This window comes from Ciconia boyciana, chromosome 3 (genome assembly GCF_034638445.1).
Source record: "Ciconia boyciana chromosome 3, ASM3463844v1, whole genome shotgun sequence".
Lineage (NCBI taxonomy): Eukaryota > Metazoa > Chordata > Aves > Ciconiiformes > Ciconiidae > Ciconia > Ciconia boyciana.
In genome coordinates this window covers 110,672,585-110,690,573 of record NC_132936.1, presented here as the reverse complement: position 1 = coordinate 110,690,573, position 17,989 = coordinate 110,672,585, and the positions used below count along the sequence as shown (strand labels likewise).

Below are 17,989 nucleotides of genomic sequence, written 5' to 3'. Positions count from 1 at the left end.
AACTCAGGGGCTGTGCTCTAGTCACTTTTAAAAAACGCCATTCTAATACGTAAGATAATTCTGATACATGGTAATATTCTTACTATTCCATGCAAAGCAATTTATGGAAGAGGGAGTATTTCCCTTTCCCTTTTTTAAAGAGGGCATACTGTGGAACATCAGACTGCTAACTCCCATTACCTCTGCAGCTTTGGGAAAACTTGGAAACACAGCTTGGTCTCGATCTGAGATATTCAGCTCAAGTCTGCTTATAAAACAAGGAGAATGGAAAAAAACAACTGCAAGTATGCTTAAGTTCAGAGGAAATTCTGTCTCAATTTAGAACTGCACAAGAGGGACCTTTCTTTAAATCAAAAATGGAGATAAAAGGGTGTGTGTATGTACAGGAAATCATAGCAGCTTTTTTGCAGACTAGTATTTAAAATTATTAAGTCACAATGAACATATAACAAAAATAAAACTTGGTACAATTTTCTGTTCAGAAAAACACATTTTGTTTTAAACTTTCCTGATAAAGAAAAAACATTGATTACACTAACGTAATGGAATAGAAGTTCCCTGACATGACTGTTAATGGTATGTCATGCCTAAGAAGTCCTGTCAGTTGAAATTTAGGCTAGAACTCAATGATCTCCAGGAACTGGATTTGAAATTACTAACTCCCGAATGTAACCAGATATCCCTGCAGAAGTAGGATGAATTAAGGTTCAAGGCAAATGCTGCATATAATATAGATCTTAACCTCATTTAGAAGCAATGTTGTTTAAGGCTTTATTAGGGGATTGAGTTACCTCTTCTGCTTAAACAGAAGTGACGGAGTCATTCACAAGGGTAATGAAAATAAACAAGATAATGCAAGAGAGGGAATTGCACCTACCAGTAAGGAAGTAACTGAAAAAATAACGTGGATCTTCTATTACCACTCTTTGGAAAGCAGCATGAGATCAAATATCCAAATGCAACTCAATTTGAGTGGATTTTTCAAAAAGCCTTCATTGAGGTCTCCCATAAAAGAATGTGGTCAACAAAAAAAAATCAAAGCTTTTACATATAAATGATTTTGTGAGGATGCAGAGACGCAATATGATCTACAGGGCTCCACTAGAAGGCTCTTGGCTGTAGCTCTGCTTCTACCAACAACCACTCTACTTTTGACAAACCACTTCTGCATCTGAATGTTCTTCTGTGTGAAAGGACTGTGGGTTTTTTTCAGAAATACACCTTCTTTTCTAGACCGATTCATAAAATATCTACAGAGGGTAAAAGTCCAGGGCTGATTCCTTGTTTATAAGCTATACAGGTTTCCCAGAACAGCTGGTGTTTTTAATGCAGAGAGGCTTCTAGGTCTGACTGGAAGCATCCCGTCAAAGCTGCACGGATGAAGCTTCTATTAGTAATGCTGGTATTGTAAAGTATTCATGGATAGCACTATTAATCTTGCATTCAACAGCCATTTAATTTTTTTCAGGGTTTATCCTAACAGACTCTGAATAAACTCCTGCAAAATAATTACTATAAAATGATTTATCTAGCATGCTAACCAGTGAGCGTTGAGGATGTTCAATAGAGAATCTGTTTGTTAAAGGTTCCTTGCCTGACACTATTCATTCGAAAGTGAGGAATTGGTGGGCAGACTTTATAGATTATAGGTATTAAAGCACCCACTGGCTTTAAAAGGATAGTTCTGTTAGAAATTCCAGGCTACAATTCTTCAAGCAAAGCATTGTCCCCTTTCTGACACTCTGATGATGCTATGATGTTAAAGGTGGAATGAATTGCTCTCTGAAGTGCCTCTTTTTCTCTCTATTGACTACAGAGGAACCCTAGAGACTAGCTTTGACATGATGCCTAACTTTCAGATAGCTGAAGTCACAAAAGATGAATACCACCTTGTCTAACTTCATACAACAAAGCATCTGAATGTCTGAACTAAATCTTGCCTAGGGAGATTGAATCCCACGATGTCGTGAATTAGATGACTGGTTTATTATACAGATTTTATTCCCTGACAGTTCAGTTGAGGTCTAGACTAAGAATTGTGCGAACTGCTTGGAAATTAGTTTTGCAAGTTGGAGTTTAGGAGAAGATTTTTTTTGTTTCCTATCCACTGAAAATATTTTCTGGCCTTTGTTCAAATGCTAAAAAAAGCAGCCAGCATCAGCAGAATGTAGATGTTTTAAAAAAGAGGTCTCCTATACACTATTAAAACAAAGAAATAAGGAGAAAGGGACAAGTCCATTGCTTGGCTTTGTAAACTGGAAAATAAACTGTCTCCATTTCACCTAATGCCTTTCCTACGCACTCTTTATGAACAATTAGCACTTAGTAAAACCCACACAAGTACAGCAAGATTCCTTAGGCAAACAGTGAAGCTCTGCCATGACCAAGCTCTCTGCCCGACTAACTTTCGGAATGAGTGCAGTTTTCTAAAGAGGAGGCCCCAGAGACAGTGCTCAATTATACCAACACAGTCGCAGCTTAGGCAATGCCTAGCATTAACTAAAAACTCAAAGCTGACAGCAAGTCTACTCTTTCCTGTTTCATTAGTCAAATCCCTCAACTTAAACTTGTTAGAGATGCACCAGTAAACTGCTGGTTATTGTTGCTGCCACAAATGGCCAGATTCTGTTCACTCACTACTACTCTCTCATTTCTAAGATCAATGGAAGGGCTATTTAAAATTGTTTCTATTTCCTCCCAACTAATTCCATCCCAGGTGTCAGCTAACCTAATGCTCACTCACTGTGGCGTGGCCAAAGGGCTTTGCTCATCTTTATTCATCTGTTACCGCCTGCCTTTGTATTTGCGCTAAGGAACTCACAATCTAATTTCTTTGTCCTTTGCTTGTACTCAGTGCACAGCACAGGCCAGACTCATCTGTGAGTACTGCTCTGAGATGGTATAGCAATATGAATAAATGGAAACAGTAATAAACTCCTCTGTAGTATTTGGAGAAGAGTATCACTGTGGGCTTGCAGTGTAGGAAGAGTAATTTTGCATGACTGACTTCCATTTGGTGGCATCCTGCCCGGTCATGACACTTTGGTTTCATTTCAGCAATTACCCTAATTGTCCAGGATAGCAATGCACTGTTTACTTGGAAAGTCAAAAAATAATATGAATCAGAGAATGCTCTGACTGCTATTACACTTGAGAAAGACAACTTTAATGCATTACAGACACTGCTGATGTCTGGTACTGCTAGTAACAGAAGAAGCAAGTAGAAGCACATTTATTATAATGTAAGGGGACCTATATGAAGGCACAAATTAGCCCACATTCTACAAATCAACAATTAAGATGAAGGCTACTTGCTACAACATAAACTTATAATGGAGTAACAATTGCCCTAAAGATTTCATTATGAGATTAGATAGGCAGGAATGTTTTATGACTAAAGGGAAAGAGGAGGAATAGGCTTGTCCAAATGAGAGAAATTGCCTGATTTCACTTGGGAGCAGAGGAAGTTGGAGGTGCTCCAAAGATGAAATTAGAAGAAAACAGAAGACAAACACCGTTAAGCATGGAAGACCACTGCAAAGCACTCTGTGCAAAGATGAGCAGGTCAAGCATCTCTTGGAGTAGAACTTTTTTCCAACATACGATAGAAGAGGTTATTTTGCATTTCTCATTTGTCTGAATCAGTTGTAAGTAATATTTTTAGAAAATATACTTTGTACAAAATGTATTTTGCAATCCAATCTTTTTTTTAAAATGTAACTTTATAGTAATACGTATCACTGCAAACACTAAGCGTCAGCTCCAGCCTCCTTTCCCTACAATGAAAGAACAGCTATACCTTAAACCTAACTCTTCTGTTTTCCAAACCAAACTCTTCTGTTGGCTGTGAAGAGCCCAGCAATGACAAAGAAACTGAAGTCCAAATCAGCAATGTTCCTATCAAACCTCTTGTTAGGCTCCTCCTTTTTCAAAAGCTTTGATAAATATATAGGGACAGATCTTCAGCTGATGCAAGAGTTGAAGCTCCAACAATTAATGGGATGACATGCAACGTGCTTTACAACTTTCACTAGCAGAAGCTCCACCCAAGTAACTTCATAGTTACTCACCTCACTTCCTTTACTTTGGGAAATAGCTCGCATGCAGTAAATACTTCTCCTACTTTGCTGTCTAAGCCACTTGGCAATTTTTGTAGACAGGTGAGTCACTTTACTACTTTTTTGCTAGTGATGTGTACAATAAAAGTGCCTAATGAGTTAATACTGTTGCCAAAACTTTACACTTAGTGTTTCTGATCTTAGAGTGATTGCTTTCTTTTTATTACGGTTTCATTGACGTATGTTCATAAACACATGTACATACACTGTTATTCCATGAGGTGCTTAAAGAGTCAACAGTGACTTTCTATAAATCAATAGCAACACTGATAATATTACAGAAATATTGAAATTCCATCCTTTTCATATTTATCTTTTTTTGTACTGTATAACATGATGCTGGATTTATGCAGTTGTTGCTTACAGCTCTAAATGATGTCTTAAAAATCCAGTACATAATTTAGGCTTAAGTGCACGGAATATTCACTGCTGTAGTCTCCGCAAAATCATTTACTCTAGATTGTGGCTCACACAAATCAACCAAAACAGCTTAGATCCCAGTATGCCGCATCATCTCACAGAACCAGACAGATTGCCTCTCAGCCCTCAAAGTTCTGAGGTATCAAAATAGTTGCTTTGCTCATCTCCATTCACATCAAATGAAAAATCCACCGTTGATATTATTTTCGGAACATGATAAATCCCTCTGGAAGAGTTGACTAAATTATATTTCTTTGTCGATCTGAAAAACATTTCCAAACCTCTTATTTTGCTTACAAATTTGCTGATACTCCATCAATCATGCCCCATGAACAATACACTTCAGTCTGGAACTGGACCCAGAATCCAGCTGACTCATTTAAGTGCTTGCAACCTCTCAGCTGTACAAAACTTCAGCACTACAGCTGGCAATCATTTAAAGAAGGGGGGAAAAAAGTATTCTTAAAATTTCTTTCATGTAATAAAACCTGACTGGTAATTTAAGATCTTGCCATCCGTGTGTGACTTCTGGATCAATATGCCTTACTATCAGGGCTTTCAAAGGCTCAATTCATAAAAGCCCCGTATGCCTCATTTATGGAGGTACTCCGTAAAACTGCCTCCATGGAAGCACAGTGCACAGTCTGTCCTTTCTCATCCTCACAGGTGGAAGGCATGCCTCAGTGCAATTCAGTAATGATGGGATTTTTGAAAACTCCTGGGGGACTAAGGAGCACAGTTCCCATTAATTTGTGCTTCTAAGTCACTTGGTAGCTTTTTAAAGTTCCTCTCTTTCCCCACGTTTTTCATGACTTCAAAGCAAAAGAATCACAACATACAGGTTTAATGATCCTGACCGAGAGTCTGATATGCAGCTACAGGTTGTGAGTTTCCAAATACAGCATAAAGGAATCTCATTTGTTGAAAGGGCATGCTCTCCTTTTCAGAAAATTTCAGTCCCCTGTTACAGATTCTTAATTTTTTCAGTGAAAAATCGATGCATCAGGCTTAGTCAGGTGGCATTTCTACTTATGTATTATGGATTTGATTTGGAATTACAAGGTCAGGGCTTTTTGGTTTTAGTTGTTCCGTTGCAGAGTGTCTATTTCAATGTCTCCATCAATGCTGGTACCAATGTGCCACACCTCTCCCACACTAGATACAGTGCAGAATTATTAAACAATGTCTCTGGTTTGGTGCAGCAGTTGGTTTGCTAAGAAAACTGGCTGCAGCAGATCATGCAGAAACAGAACAGCAGGACAAAGCAAGCAGGGCTCCCTGAGGCAGAAAGAGGAAGATTTTGGACAAGAAAAGGAAAGAGCTGGACAGGCTCTTATAGCAAGACTGGGGCAGATTTGCAATGAGACCTCTCAGATAGAGAAAACAAGCTGAACTTGAATACTTCAGAAGATAAGCCCAGATATATAGAACTGCCTTGAGCCAAAATCTAAAGAAGTCTTCACTGTGGTAAAGAAAGAGGAGGATACCTTTTCTCAATCTTGTATGCCTTGCACCACTACAGAGCAGTGCTACCTCAGAATCCAGCATTGGTGTGTATGATACCTATGTAAGCCTTTGAAAAAATAATGTTCTTGCTGCTGACATTATTTTGTCTTCTACAACCTGGAAGTGCACACAGAAAATCTTCTTTCCTTCTTGTTCCATCTTCTCCTCATTCTTGTTCTTCATCTTCCAAAAAATGATTTTGCTCACCAATGCCCTTCGGGCTCTTTTGAGTCATGCCAGAAAATGGAACTAGCTTCCACCTGAACATCCACACATTTATCTTTGCACTTGGTAATTTTAAATGTTAAATGATTAATCTTTTTGCATTTCATTCAGTTTTCACAATTCACTGAATTTCCCTCAGTCTCGGTTCCTTTGCTGGTTCAACAGATTATCCATCTAGTTAGTTCAGTCTGGTTGATTGAGTGGCTATCTGATTAAGTTTGATTGCTCTAGTTAATCAATTGGATTGTAAATGTTTATTCCAATCACTTTCTAACTGGTCAAACTCTTTAATCATTTCCACTATCTAGAACAATTATTCCTGCCTGATATCCTGTCATTTGTTTTCAGTGTTACCCATTTATCGCCACCTCTCCTTTCCTCATCTCTCCCTCTCTCATTTATTCTTTTGCTCATGCAGTCTGACTCTTACCCTTGTTGCTTGACCATCTCCCTCTTCTGTTCTGACTTTCTAAGCTTCCCCGCAGTCTCTCACCTCTTCTCAAAGACCACTGTAATTCTTCACAAACATGAATCAAGTTGCATAGCTGGGTCTTAACATCTTCAAACATCAGTTCTGTTTAAATCAAAAAACTTAGCTACAGCTAACATGGAACTTCATGGATCTATATAAAACAAAACTCAAGAGCAAAACTACCCCTGACTTTGTTTTAGCAAAATCAAGGTTCTGCTTGCCCCCTGTTACAGGCTAGCAGTATTTTGAAAATGTAGGGGATTATTATGGAGAGAGAAGGGGAGAGAGAGACTGTCACCCACTTACACAATGGAATCAGCTTGCATAAATCTTTGAATCTGGGGTAATACTGATTTAAAATCATTGGGTCATCCATAAATCATCATTGTCCTCCCCATTTCTCAAGTGATAATAGTGAATCCTATGATTGTTTCAATAAATCCAAGCAGTTAAAACATCACAAGAACTAAGTGGCAGCAATTAATAGTAATAAAAATAAGTTCAATTTGGGGAAAGCAGATTACAGAGTTCATTTTCTTTCACTGAATCAATGGCTCCCTTGTTGAAATAAGCCTTAATTAAGGGAGAAGGTCAGGATAAAAATCATATACAGCACTAAAAAGATAATGTATTGGCCAATTCTTCAAGGTGTTAAAAAGTACTTAAGGCCCACAACTGCCAACATTTGCAGGGGAACTGAGGGATTTGCAGTGTCTCTCAAGCAGTTTCCAGTACCTCTTATGAGCACGCCCTTCTCTTTTGATTATTAAAGCTTTGGATTTTAAAGGCTGAGATTTCTCAATTCTGTTTCTTAACCCAAATCACCTAACCTTTTTTGAATTAGAGTAGATGAACCTGCCCACTCTAGTAAGACAGAAACTTTGTCTAAGAAACACGCATATTCAGTCCTGCTGTGGCAGCTTCCAGCCTTTCCACCTTCTTTATGAATGCATCAATTTTAAAGGCTAGTTTTACGAGCATTATTACACCATTTAAAACATTTCTTTACACCTCCCTTCTCATATCTTAAAAACCCAAATATATCATCAGTTGATTACTAAACAAAACAACAGAAGGCTAGGTCCCATTCACCAACATACTGGCATGACAGACCTATGAAAACCAAATGCTCTAGATATTCAGGTTCATCTCCCCCTTCCCTTTGGCAAGTACACTAATGTTCTAAATAGATTAAATTATTTAACATAACCATCACTGTCTAAATTTCGCTCCACAAGAACTAGGTGTTCACAGTCAGCAACAGAAATGCATAATCACTAATTCATTACTGTAAGAAGCTACTCTACCACTAATTGAGTTACTGTGCCTTTTCTAGAAGCAATATTAAGACTAAATTTGCTTAATTTTTTATTCCTAGCGTTACTATAACTTAATTTTAAAAAGATGAAAATTAAAAATGAAAACAAAGATAAGACCCATAACAAGTGCATTAAATTTATGTTACTTAAATGGGCACAAACCACAAGTGAAATAATTTTCACTTTGGAATTACCTTAAAATGATTTAACTTCACTACAGCCACCACACTCATCTGTAAAGCAGATTTTTCTCCAACACAAGATCCCTACAGGATTAAAACACTAGCACGTTAGAGATGGTTTTTGGCACACAACCTGAAGTCAGAATAATCAGTCATACCTCATGGGGGAGCAGAGGTGAATAGGGAAGAAGGTGGTTGCCAAAGCATTCGGAGGCAAATATTCTTAAAATAGTAAGGCTTTTCCAAATGCCTACTTAGTGAAATTACATCCACAGGAAAAAAAGCTCAGTGGAACTGTATAAATAGCATAGGCCACTCCAAGGAAAATGCAGCCAATCTGCCTAATTTTTTTCTTTTTTTTTAAATGAAGGATACTCAGAACTTAATCCAAACATACCAAATAATTTGCACTGACTTCAATTAACTCTGGATCTATCCTCTCTTGGTAAGCTCCTTAACCATGGCATTAATGCCAAAGGAAATTCTCCTGCTTCCTTTACACAAAAATAACCTGGATAGGCCAAGTAAGTATTATGGTAAATGTTGGTCCTAAACCTCAAATAGAGACAATTACTTCTGAAATTTAAGACGACTCTTTTTTTTTTTTTTTTAAAAGCATTACTATTTTTCAGTTTTATAACAATGGCACTATACTGATGGTGCTCATTGTTCTGTTCACCCATTCCCCTGAATTTCTGGGCAGTGGTGGATCTCCAGACCATATAAGATGACATGGCTGGTTCCACTGAAGGTACATGTCTTCTTTCCACTGTCCCATAATTACAACTAAGCAAATAATTAATAAAAAAATTGACACAATTAAGTTAGTTGCTTCATAAATCTTCTGTAATATATTGCAATTTTACTCAAGTAAAACTTACTTAGAAGTTATACACAATTTTTTATGAATTAATTATTAACATCTAAATTAGCTGTAAGTGTGTCATGTGGGACTTCAGTTAGAAACCTGTGTTTAAATTTTTTACAGTGAGAACAATCACTGCAACAACCTCCTCAGGGACATAGTGGAGTCCCAATCACTGGAGGTTTTCAAGATGTGCTAGGTCAGGGTGCTAGATAATCTCGTCTAGGCTCCCTTTCCCACAAAAGGTTGGACCACATGATCTTTTGAGGTCCCTTCCAGCCTGGGTTATTCTATGATTCTATCGGATACACTGATACTATTTCAGTTCTCGGTTTGGAAGAGGTTAACTTTTCTAGGCAATTTTCCAGCAGAAAGCACCAAGAACTCATTTTGAAAAGGGGATCACTGGTATTTCATTAAGTTCAGTTAACACAACATCCTGTCATCAAATTAATTTATAAGACAAACTGAAAAAAGTGTGCATACGTGGGAAAACTGAAATGATACATATTCAGGTTTTGTCTGAATACACAAAAACATCATTTTAGTAATGATTCAGATACATAAGTAATCCTGTTTGGAGAAAGCCCTTATTGATTTCCTGCAGTTGATTCATAAATCTGTTGCTAGACTACTTATCAAATGGAATCATGAACAATTCTATCTGGCAGTTGCTCATATGTCTTCATACATATTGCAAGTCCATATTTTTACTCTTCCCTCACTATCTCTTTTTCCAGTAAAATCGCCTTTAGGTCTTCAAAATTTTTCCTTTCTTGAGAGGTCCTCTGCTGTGGATCAAGGATTTTGCCTTTAGTACAACCTTAACTTCAACTTCCAGAAATTTGCATATGTACCGTAACCATGAGATCGTTACAGAACTAACTACTTACCAGCTCTGAAGGTAATGAGTGTATTTCTGTGTAGTTTCAGTATCTAGTGAAAAAAGCTATTGCTGAGTGGACAGAAGTATTAACTTAATCAACAACACACATTCTCTCCCCTCTCCAAAATAAATATGTTTTTTATGTTGCTTACTGAGCTTGAAAACTTGAAAGCTAAGTGCTTCCTCTTGGACAGGCTGAGTGTCTGAAATAACTGCTTTTAACAGCCTCCGAGCATCATTAAACCTTTAACACGTTTTAGAAGCATTTGATCTCCACACCCCTTACTTAAAAAGTTACTCAGAATTGGTAAATCGAACATTACTAAGTAAAACAATGTCTTGTCATTTACTTGTGCTTACTATTAAGTACTTTAATTAAGACTTTTGGAAATAAGTTAGCAAATTAATTAATTTACAACTGCAATAAAAAAATCAGTAAGAAACCCATTAAATATCATTAATAAGTCAATACATTACTTCAGAAATGAACTCTATTTTTATTACTAGAAATTATCATCAACTATAAAATGCCACTGTACCAATTACTTTACTTGTAGAAGGAACAAATTCTTAACTGACATTATTAAATTAATATATTACTTCTCTGCAATTTGTAATTTTTTTTCGCTTTGGATACTGCTCATTTAAATAGTAAGTTGTAAATTAGACAATCAATAGTTTAGGTTTTACACACTGACAAACACAATCTGCTTCACATTTAAGAGAGTAATTGAAAGTGAATTGGCTGTAGGATGATGGGCAATGCTACCTGTTAACTGTCCTGATCCAAAAACCTATTGACTGTAGGGCTTTCTGATCAGAATCTAATCCTATGGTTCAGGAAAACTTCCTGTAAAAAAACCCCAACAGTTAGCACATGTCGAGTGCTAAAAAGCCCTTAAAGAATTAAAGCCAGAGGATGGAGTGCATGAGAAGAATGGTGGTGATGAACTACAGCAATGATATGAGATGCACTAAATACAGTTTTGGCCAATCCTGAGCATTAAAAAAAAAAACAAAAAAACCCACAACAACAACAACAACAACAACAAAACCCCAAAAAACCAAAACCAAATGAACCCCCTCCATCTGCAAGATTTCCTTTTTTCTATCAAGCTAACCCAATCAAGACCAATTATAGGATGAGAATTGGGAAATGTGAAGATATTCAAGTGACATATCACTTTGATTTTCTAATCTGCTGCACTGTTGAATGAAGAAAGGGAAATGTAGAGTACAATTAAGACATCGCAATGACAGAGTTATGTTTCCACTCAACAATTTTTAGTTAGATGGGATATGAATCTAGAATTTTAAAATTTAGAATTAAAAAAAAAATCAGAATTTTATCAGCATCTGAATTTATTTTTTTATCTTACTTTCCTATTCAATCCCAAATAGACTGTTACTTTTTCAGTTCAAATGCGATAAGAATCCCATCTTTTCCATGATTAAAGAACTCAAAAAATGGAATTCCCAATGCTCAAAAGCAAGTCCCAACCTCAAACTTCTACCTTCTTCAAGCCTCTCTTGGCATCTAATTTAGATCCATACCTGTATCCACCTATGGAAACGGCAGCCTAATTTCCTAAGATTGTCTATGTGCCTTTATTTATTTTTAAATTTTGTATGTGGTCTTTAAAAGGCTTAGAAAAATTAGGCTGAAGGCTTGTTACTGTTTCTCAGATGTTTCTTTCCCAAATTCACCCATGTTTTAGGTGCTTCAGTCACATTAAGGTATCCAAGTAGCTAAGCTGCCCAAAGGCTTCTAACAGCTGCAGAAAAATTAGATTTAGATTAATCTTTTCTTATTGCTTTCCTATTTTCTCCAAGCCTAAGGTGCCACCCTTAGCTGCTCATCACCACCTTCTTTTCTAGTAAAAGGACACAGTACCATATCTTCAGCTGTGTGCAAAAGGCTTAGCAGTTTCCACCAACTGAAAAAAGAACAAGTGGTTTTCTTCCTTGTTGGTATTATTCATACACCGTGTCCTGTAAGCAGAGCAGGGGAGTAGCCAATTGCTACAAATCTGTAGACAAAATGGGAGATTTGTTCCTTCTTTTGCTCACAACGTATCTTAATAGCCTCAGCAACTGACATCTGTCATCTGCAGAATGGTGCCCAGTACTGGTAGGAGCTCACTCAGCCAACATTATCCTTTCAGTCAGCTGACTGTCCTTCACCTACGGCTCTCCTTCAAGCACTCCCAAGAGAAGAATCGATGTACCTTCATGGGAGCTGAATATCTCCTGCAGTCTGTCATAAAATTTGTTGCAATGAATTCCCAAAGCACTGTGGATGTGAATGACTTCTGTCCCATTCACCTTCTTGTTTCGGGGAGTTGCAATACTTTCTTTTCAGCCTTAGAGAGATATGAAGATGTGTTCTGTACATCAGCAGCAGAACAGGTGTATTCTGTCTGAACACACCTTGTGCTTTCAGCACAGTATCAGCCTGTTCCTTGTTGGAGCTTAGAGGTCACCTTTACATATGGACAGTGCAATAAACCCCTTAATACAACTGGCCTTTGTGGAGAGCAACATAAATAACCAAAATAATGTATATTCTCCAGCAGATTTCCCTGTCCCAGACAGGTTGAAAAGAAGGACATGCAGATCAACTCAGCAGTACTCCAAATAAATAAAATAGACAAAAGGTAATGTGTTAAGTGCTATAAGTAATAATATTCTTCACTGACATGCCACCTAAAGATTTCAGTATGATTCACAAGCTCCATAAAGCTGGTAGAACTAACATGCAGCTGCTTCTGGCATGAAGCACTGAATTTACATACTTGAATTGATAACGGAGCTTGTATTTAAAAAAGTAACCCCCATTAAGGCTGCCCATTATTAAAATTCCACACACTACACTGAGGTATTAGTGAGGGGTTATTCAGCAATAACTGCTTTGGAACATTGCCAAAGAAAGGCATTATTAGAGTCAAGTTTTCCACAGTTCCTTAAAAAAATAACCCTGAAATTTGTTACCAGGAGCATCAAAAAGATGACTTGCAAGCTACCTGTCTAGGAACCACTCATCTGTTCTACTTTCTGCTGCAGAAAGTGAACTCATCAGGATAGGCATCTGGCAAGCCAGGATGAATACTGCTTTGGTTCTCCCAAAATGAAATTTTCCTAGAAATTCTTTCAGGGGGTGGGGGCCCAGAATCTTGTTTCCTTCAAGAAGTTAAAACTTCTAAGGCAACATTAAAAAAATTCTTCCCTGAAAGGGACCCTATTTTTTTTATTTAAACAACTGATTTGACAAGAAGCTGTCATTCCGCGAAGATTCTGTAACAGCCAGAAATCATGCTCCTCTCCAAAAAGGCATCAAAAGACTATGAGCTAGAAGCAGTAACACTCTACGTTACCTGTACTGCAGTTCTTCATCGCAAAGGAATCCACAGCTGCTATGCTCTTGTTCCCATTAGCAACATGCTCCAGTGAGATCCGAAACGGTTTATCTAGATGTCCAACTCTCCTTTGAAGCAACACCCATCTGGTCTCATCATACAGCAAGAGGAAAGAACAAAGGAGAAGAGCGGTAAGAAAGGCTACTTTACAGAGACCAAATCCCCCAAAGCAGCAGCTCCACATGTGTCTAGTCATACTGTGCATCCTACCCCAGCCCTTACTCCCCTCACGGTGCCCCATGGTCAGGGCCTTTCCCTCCCATGGATTTTGCAAAAGCAAGCTTCTATGCACCAAGATTTCCACCCAGCTAAGATGTGGGAAACCCAGCTAAATAGTAGCTTATTGCTCTCTTCTGTCACACTTCTGTGCTCCCGGATTTCTCACAGATGTCTGCCTGCTGTTTAAAAGAAGCCTAACTTTCTTTGCAAAGCAAGCTGTGAAATCTGTAGCACACATGCACACCCTCTCTAAATATCACTCCTCCTGCTTCTCACCGGCAAAGTCTCTTAGTCACTCAGGCAATAAGCCAGCCTCCAGGGCTTGCTTGCACAATAGCTATAACTCCCAGCACTGCGTCTCTAGTTGAGGTAACACGCTTTGCTTCTAATGTGGCTGGCTTGGAACACCCACAGGTGCATGAAGCACTACAACTAAAACATGCCATTTCTCCTCCTCGCACTTCCTCCCCCCTGCCTCCCAAACAAACAAACAGTCCCACCAAGTAAATCAAGGAACTAAGGAACTGGATTAGGAACCCTGGAGACTAACATCCACACTCCAAGAGTGTTTCAACTTAGTCTGCTTGTTGCCAAGAGTAAATAAGAACAAAAAGTCTGTATGAGCTGAATTTACTCTCTGAGATACTAGAAGACATCAAGGCCTGGCTGTCTTTAACGTCCACCTTCCCCCCTCTGATCGGCTGAGTCTGCTGCTCTGCCTGAAACACCTTGCCAGCCAGCACAAGAACTACTCCTAGACCCTCAGCTCTTACACGTCACCTCTGATTTAACTTTCAAATGTTCTGTGTCCAGCAAGACATGTCTAAAGGTAGACAGTAAAAATATAAGTATCTGTCTTTTCCCCAATATACTGGAATTCTGATCTGCAAGGACAACTTTAAGGAATAAAATACTTGTATAACATGCTCCAGCCCATTTCACCTTTCATCCTTGGGCACAGGCTGCCAGTAAAACCACTTGTTGACACCATTTGTGAAGGGCTGCTTCCCAAGAGGCGTGTATTACTTCGGCAGCAATACAGAGCCCATCACCCATTTCACCCCAATTTATTCAGTGCCTGCTCGCTAACCATAAACATGATCAGGGATGAGAGATTCTGTAAAGCCACTCAGTCACTACAAATCCACTTTTTCACATTTCTCTTCTGTTACAGGAAAAAAATGCAGCACCAAGGAAAAAACATTTCTTTTTAGTTTACTGTAACCAGTCAGCTGGAGCCAAACAAGACAACAGGGGTCTAATAAAACCTATTAGGAAATGCTCTTTACAGCTCCAGCTGCAATTTTTAAAAGATGAGAACAAAAACCTATTGTGTTTCCTTAAGTTGCTTTCAAACACCAATATTAAGCATTTTTGAGGAAGACTGTACTATTTCTAGTTGATATAATGGGTCAGGGGAACACATTTTTCATTGCTCTTACACAAACGTTTCCTTATCAAGTACCCCCATCACCCCCTGGTTGTACGGGTTTGTGCTTGTATGTGGGCTGTACACAAGACCACATTTTTCTTGAGGGAGGGAACCCACTGGAACATATGTTCTGAACAAAAGAAACTACACTGTTTATCTGGCATCCATAACAAGAACCTCCTTCTCCAGAAGTATGCCAAAATTCAGATGTTATCAAGTTAAGGCACACTTCTGAAAGAAAATACAACAACGTATGTGTATGATATTTGCACCAGCCAACCATCACTTGTGCCTGCTACAAGCACGGATCAATCCCAAATTGCAGACCCTATACAGCTACCAACTAGGAGACATTTTTTGCTCCAGAGGCAGACACACTGTTTTTCTCATCAGAGACACAACAGTGTCATCACGCTCTACTGAACTGGACAAAACTGAACTTCCAGCAGGCAAGGAAGCTGCCAACAGGTAGGTATGTTAAGGACCTAAAGAAAAGTCCTAAGCAAGGGCTGCATAAAGACCCTGCTGACAGCTAACAGTTCAACTTGCAACTCAGAAAAGAAAACACTGCTTTTTAATGATTTACTAGGTTTCTTCCTCCCTTCTTTTCCAGCAAGAAGAGTGAAATTAGACTGCTAAGTTTCACTTTTTGTTTACAGTTATTTTAATCTCCACATCTTATCTTCCAACTTCTGTGCTCGAGGTTCCCGCTTGAGAAGGGGACGTTGGCATCCTTGCTCCTTTTCCGTCCCCCTCCCCTAAACAGATAAATCTACTTTTACTGAAATTAAATAAAATAAAGTACTGAGAGTATTTTAAATGCCTGGCTTCTGTGTGCATTATTTCTTTTGATGTCATCTCAAGTTAGGTATATTATAGGGATTAGAGGATACGAACTTCCCTACAAACAGAGTAAAAAACCACCCAAGATTTAATTTTGGTTATGAAATACAGAAGCATCTGTACGTCATGAAAATCGTTCTCCTCAGCTTCAGAAGACTGATGGATTTTAATTCCAAGTACGCAGTGGCTCTCAACAATGATTTCCATTTCTGTGCTACTGCTAACCCTCTGGATAAATGTGCCAGGAGTTTTAGGAATTGCTTTTCTGAGTTACTAGTGCAATAACTTTAGTTTGAAATTCTCAGGCCTCTCATAGTTTACCACAGAAACTTTATTAACTCCCAGAGCTGTTGCCAAGCAGGTATTTTATATCTCTGCAATCCAAGACTGGAAAAGGCAGACTCACTCAAGCCCAGATTCATTACAAAATATATTCATATTTTGTGGTACAAATTCCTACAATAGATTGTCTGAGATTCAAAGATTCATGTGAAAAGAAATCCCAAGTATCAGCCTCTTTCTTCAGAGACACGAAAATAAATGAGCTAAAGATGACACTAACTGGTGGATTTATCAGGGACACTAAAAATAGCTACTGGGTCAGTAGAGAGACCCGCAGGCAAATTCAGACGGGAGTCAATTCTGCAGTCGTTCCATGGCAAAATAGGGACTCTGATCTCCAGACCTTTCTATACAACACCCTGTATTTAACAGACCCATACTCATTTGCAGATCCTGTCTGTCCTTGCTGCTGCCTGGCAGCAGCAAGATCTACTTCAGCATAACTGATATGCATTAGATGTTAATTAGTAGTAGCTTTATTAAATTTCTATTAGTGGCCTATATGTTACGAATCTAATTTTAGAAAGCATTTTAGCAAGGTAACAGAAAAGCTACTTCAGTCATCTTTTGAGATAGATGGGGAAATACCACATGTGGAACCTCTTCATACCAAAATAATGCTTAAACAACCTGATAGCTTTCTACGCTGAGATGATTGGTTTGTGGATGAGGGAAGCAGTGGATGTTGCTTATCTTGACTTTAGTAAGGTTTTCAATGCTGTCTCCCATGCCATTCTGGACAGTGAGGTGGACTGAAAACTGGCTGAACTGCCAGGCTTAGAGGGTTATCATCGGTGGTACAAAGTCCAGCCGGAGGCCAGTCCCTAGTGGTATACCTCTGGGACAATAGTGGGGCCAATAATGTTTCCTATCTTCATTAATGACCTGGATAATGGGACAGGCCACACCATCAGCAAGCTTCCAGCCAAACTGGGAGGAGTGGTTGATACACAGGATGGTTGGGCTGCCACTGAGAGGGGCCTCTACAGGCTGGAAATTTGGGCCAACAGGAACCTCATGAAGTTCAACAAAGGGAAATGCAAAGTGCTGTCCCTGGGGAGGAACAAGCCCATACACCAGCACAGGCCAGAAAGCGGCTTTGCACAAGAAGACTTGCAGGTCCTGGTGGACAAAATGTTGAACATAAGCTAGCAATGTGTCCTCAATTATAAGGAAGGCCAATAGCTTCCTGGGCTGCACTGGGAACAGCAGATCGAAGGGGTGATTCTTCCCCTCTATTCAGCACTGGGGAGACACATCTGGAGCACTGGGTCGAGTGCTGGACTTCCCAGCACAAGAAAGACATGGACTTACTGAATTGAGTCCAGCAAACAGCCACAGAGATGATTAAGGGACTAGAGCATCCAACATAAAAGAAGAGGCTGAGAAAACTGGGATTGTTTAGCCTGGAGAAGAAAAGGCTAAGGAAGGATGTTATCAATGTTTATATGTTATGGGAGGGTGGAAAGAAGACAGAATCAGAAAGTGGTATCCAATGAAAGGACAACAGGCAAGCACAAGTCACATTTGCTTGGACTGAAAGACAAGAAATTCCATTTAATCCCAAGAGAAAACTTGCTTACTCTAAGGGTTATTGAACATTGGAACAAGTTGCCCAGAAATCTTACGGAGTCTCCACCCTTGGAGATATTCAAAACCTGACTGGATATGTCTCTGGGTAACCTGCTCTTGCTCACCCTGTATCAAGCAGGGAAGTTGGACTAGTCAATCTCAGAGGTTCCTT

At 38.9% G+C, this 17,989-nt stretch overlaps 1 protein-coding gene across 1 annotated transcript in view; it reads right to left on the bottom strand.

The window, feature by feature from the left end:
- The window catches only part of ALK (ALK receptor tyrosine kinase), a 323,117-nt gene that overhangs the window by 94,611 nt on the left and 210,517 nt on the right, over window positions 1-17,989 (bottom strand). The window contains exon 5 of the mRNA XM_072857093.1: window positions 13,368-13,495. Coding sequence (XP_072713194.1) covers window positions 13,368-13,495 — 128 coding nt within the window. The remainder of the gene's footprint in view (window positions 1-13,367; window positions 13,496-17,989) is intronic.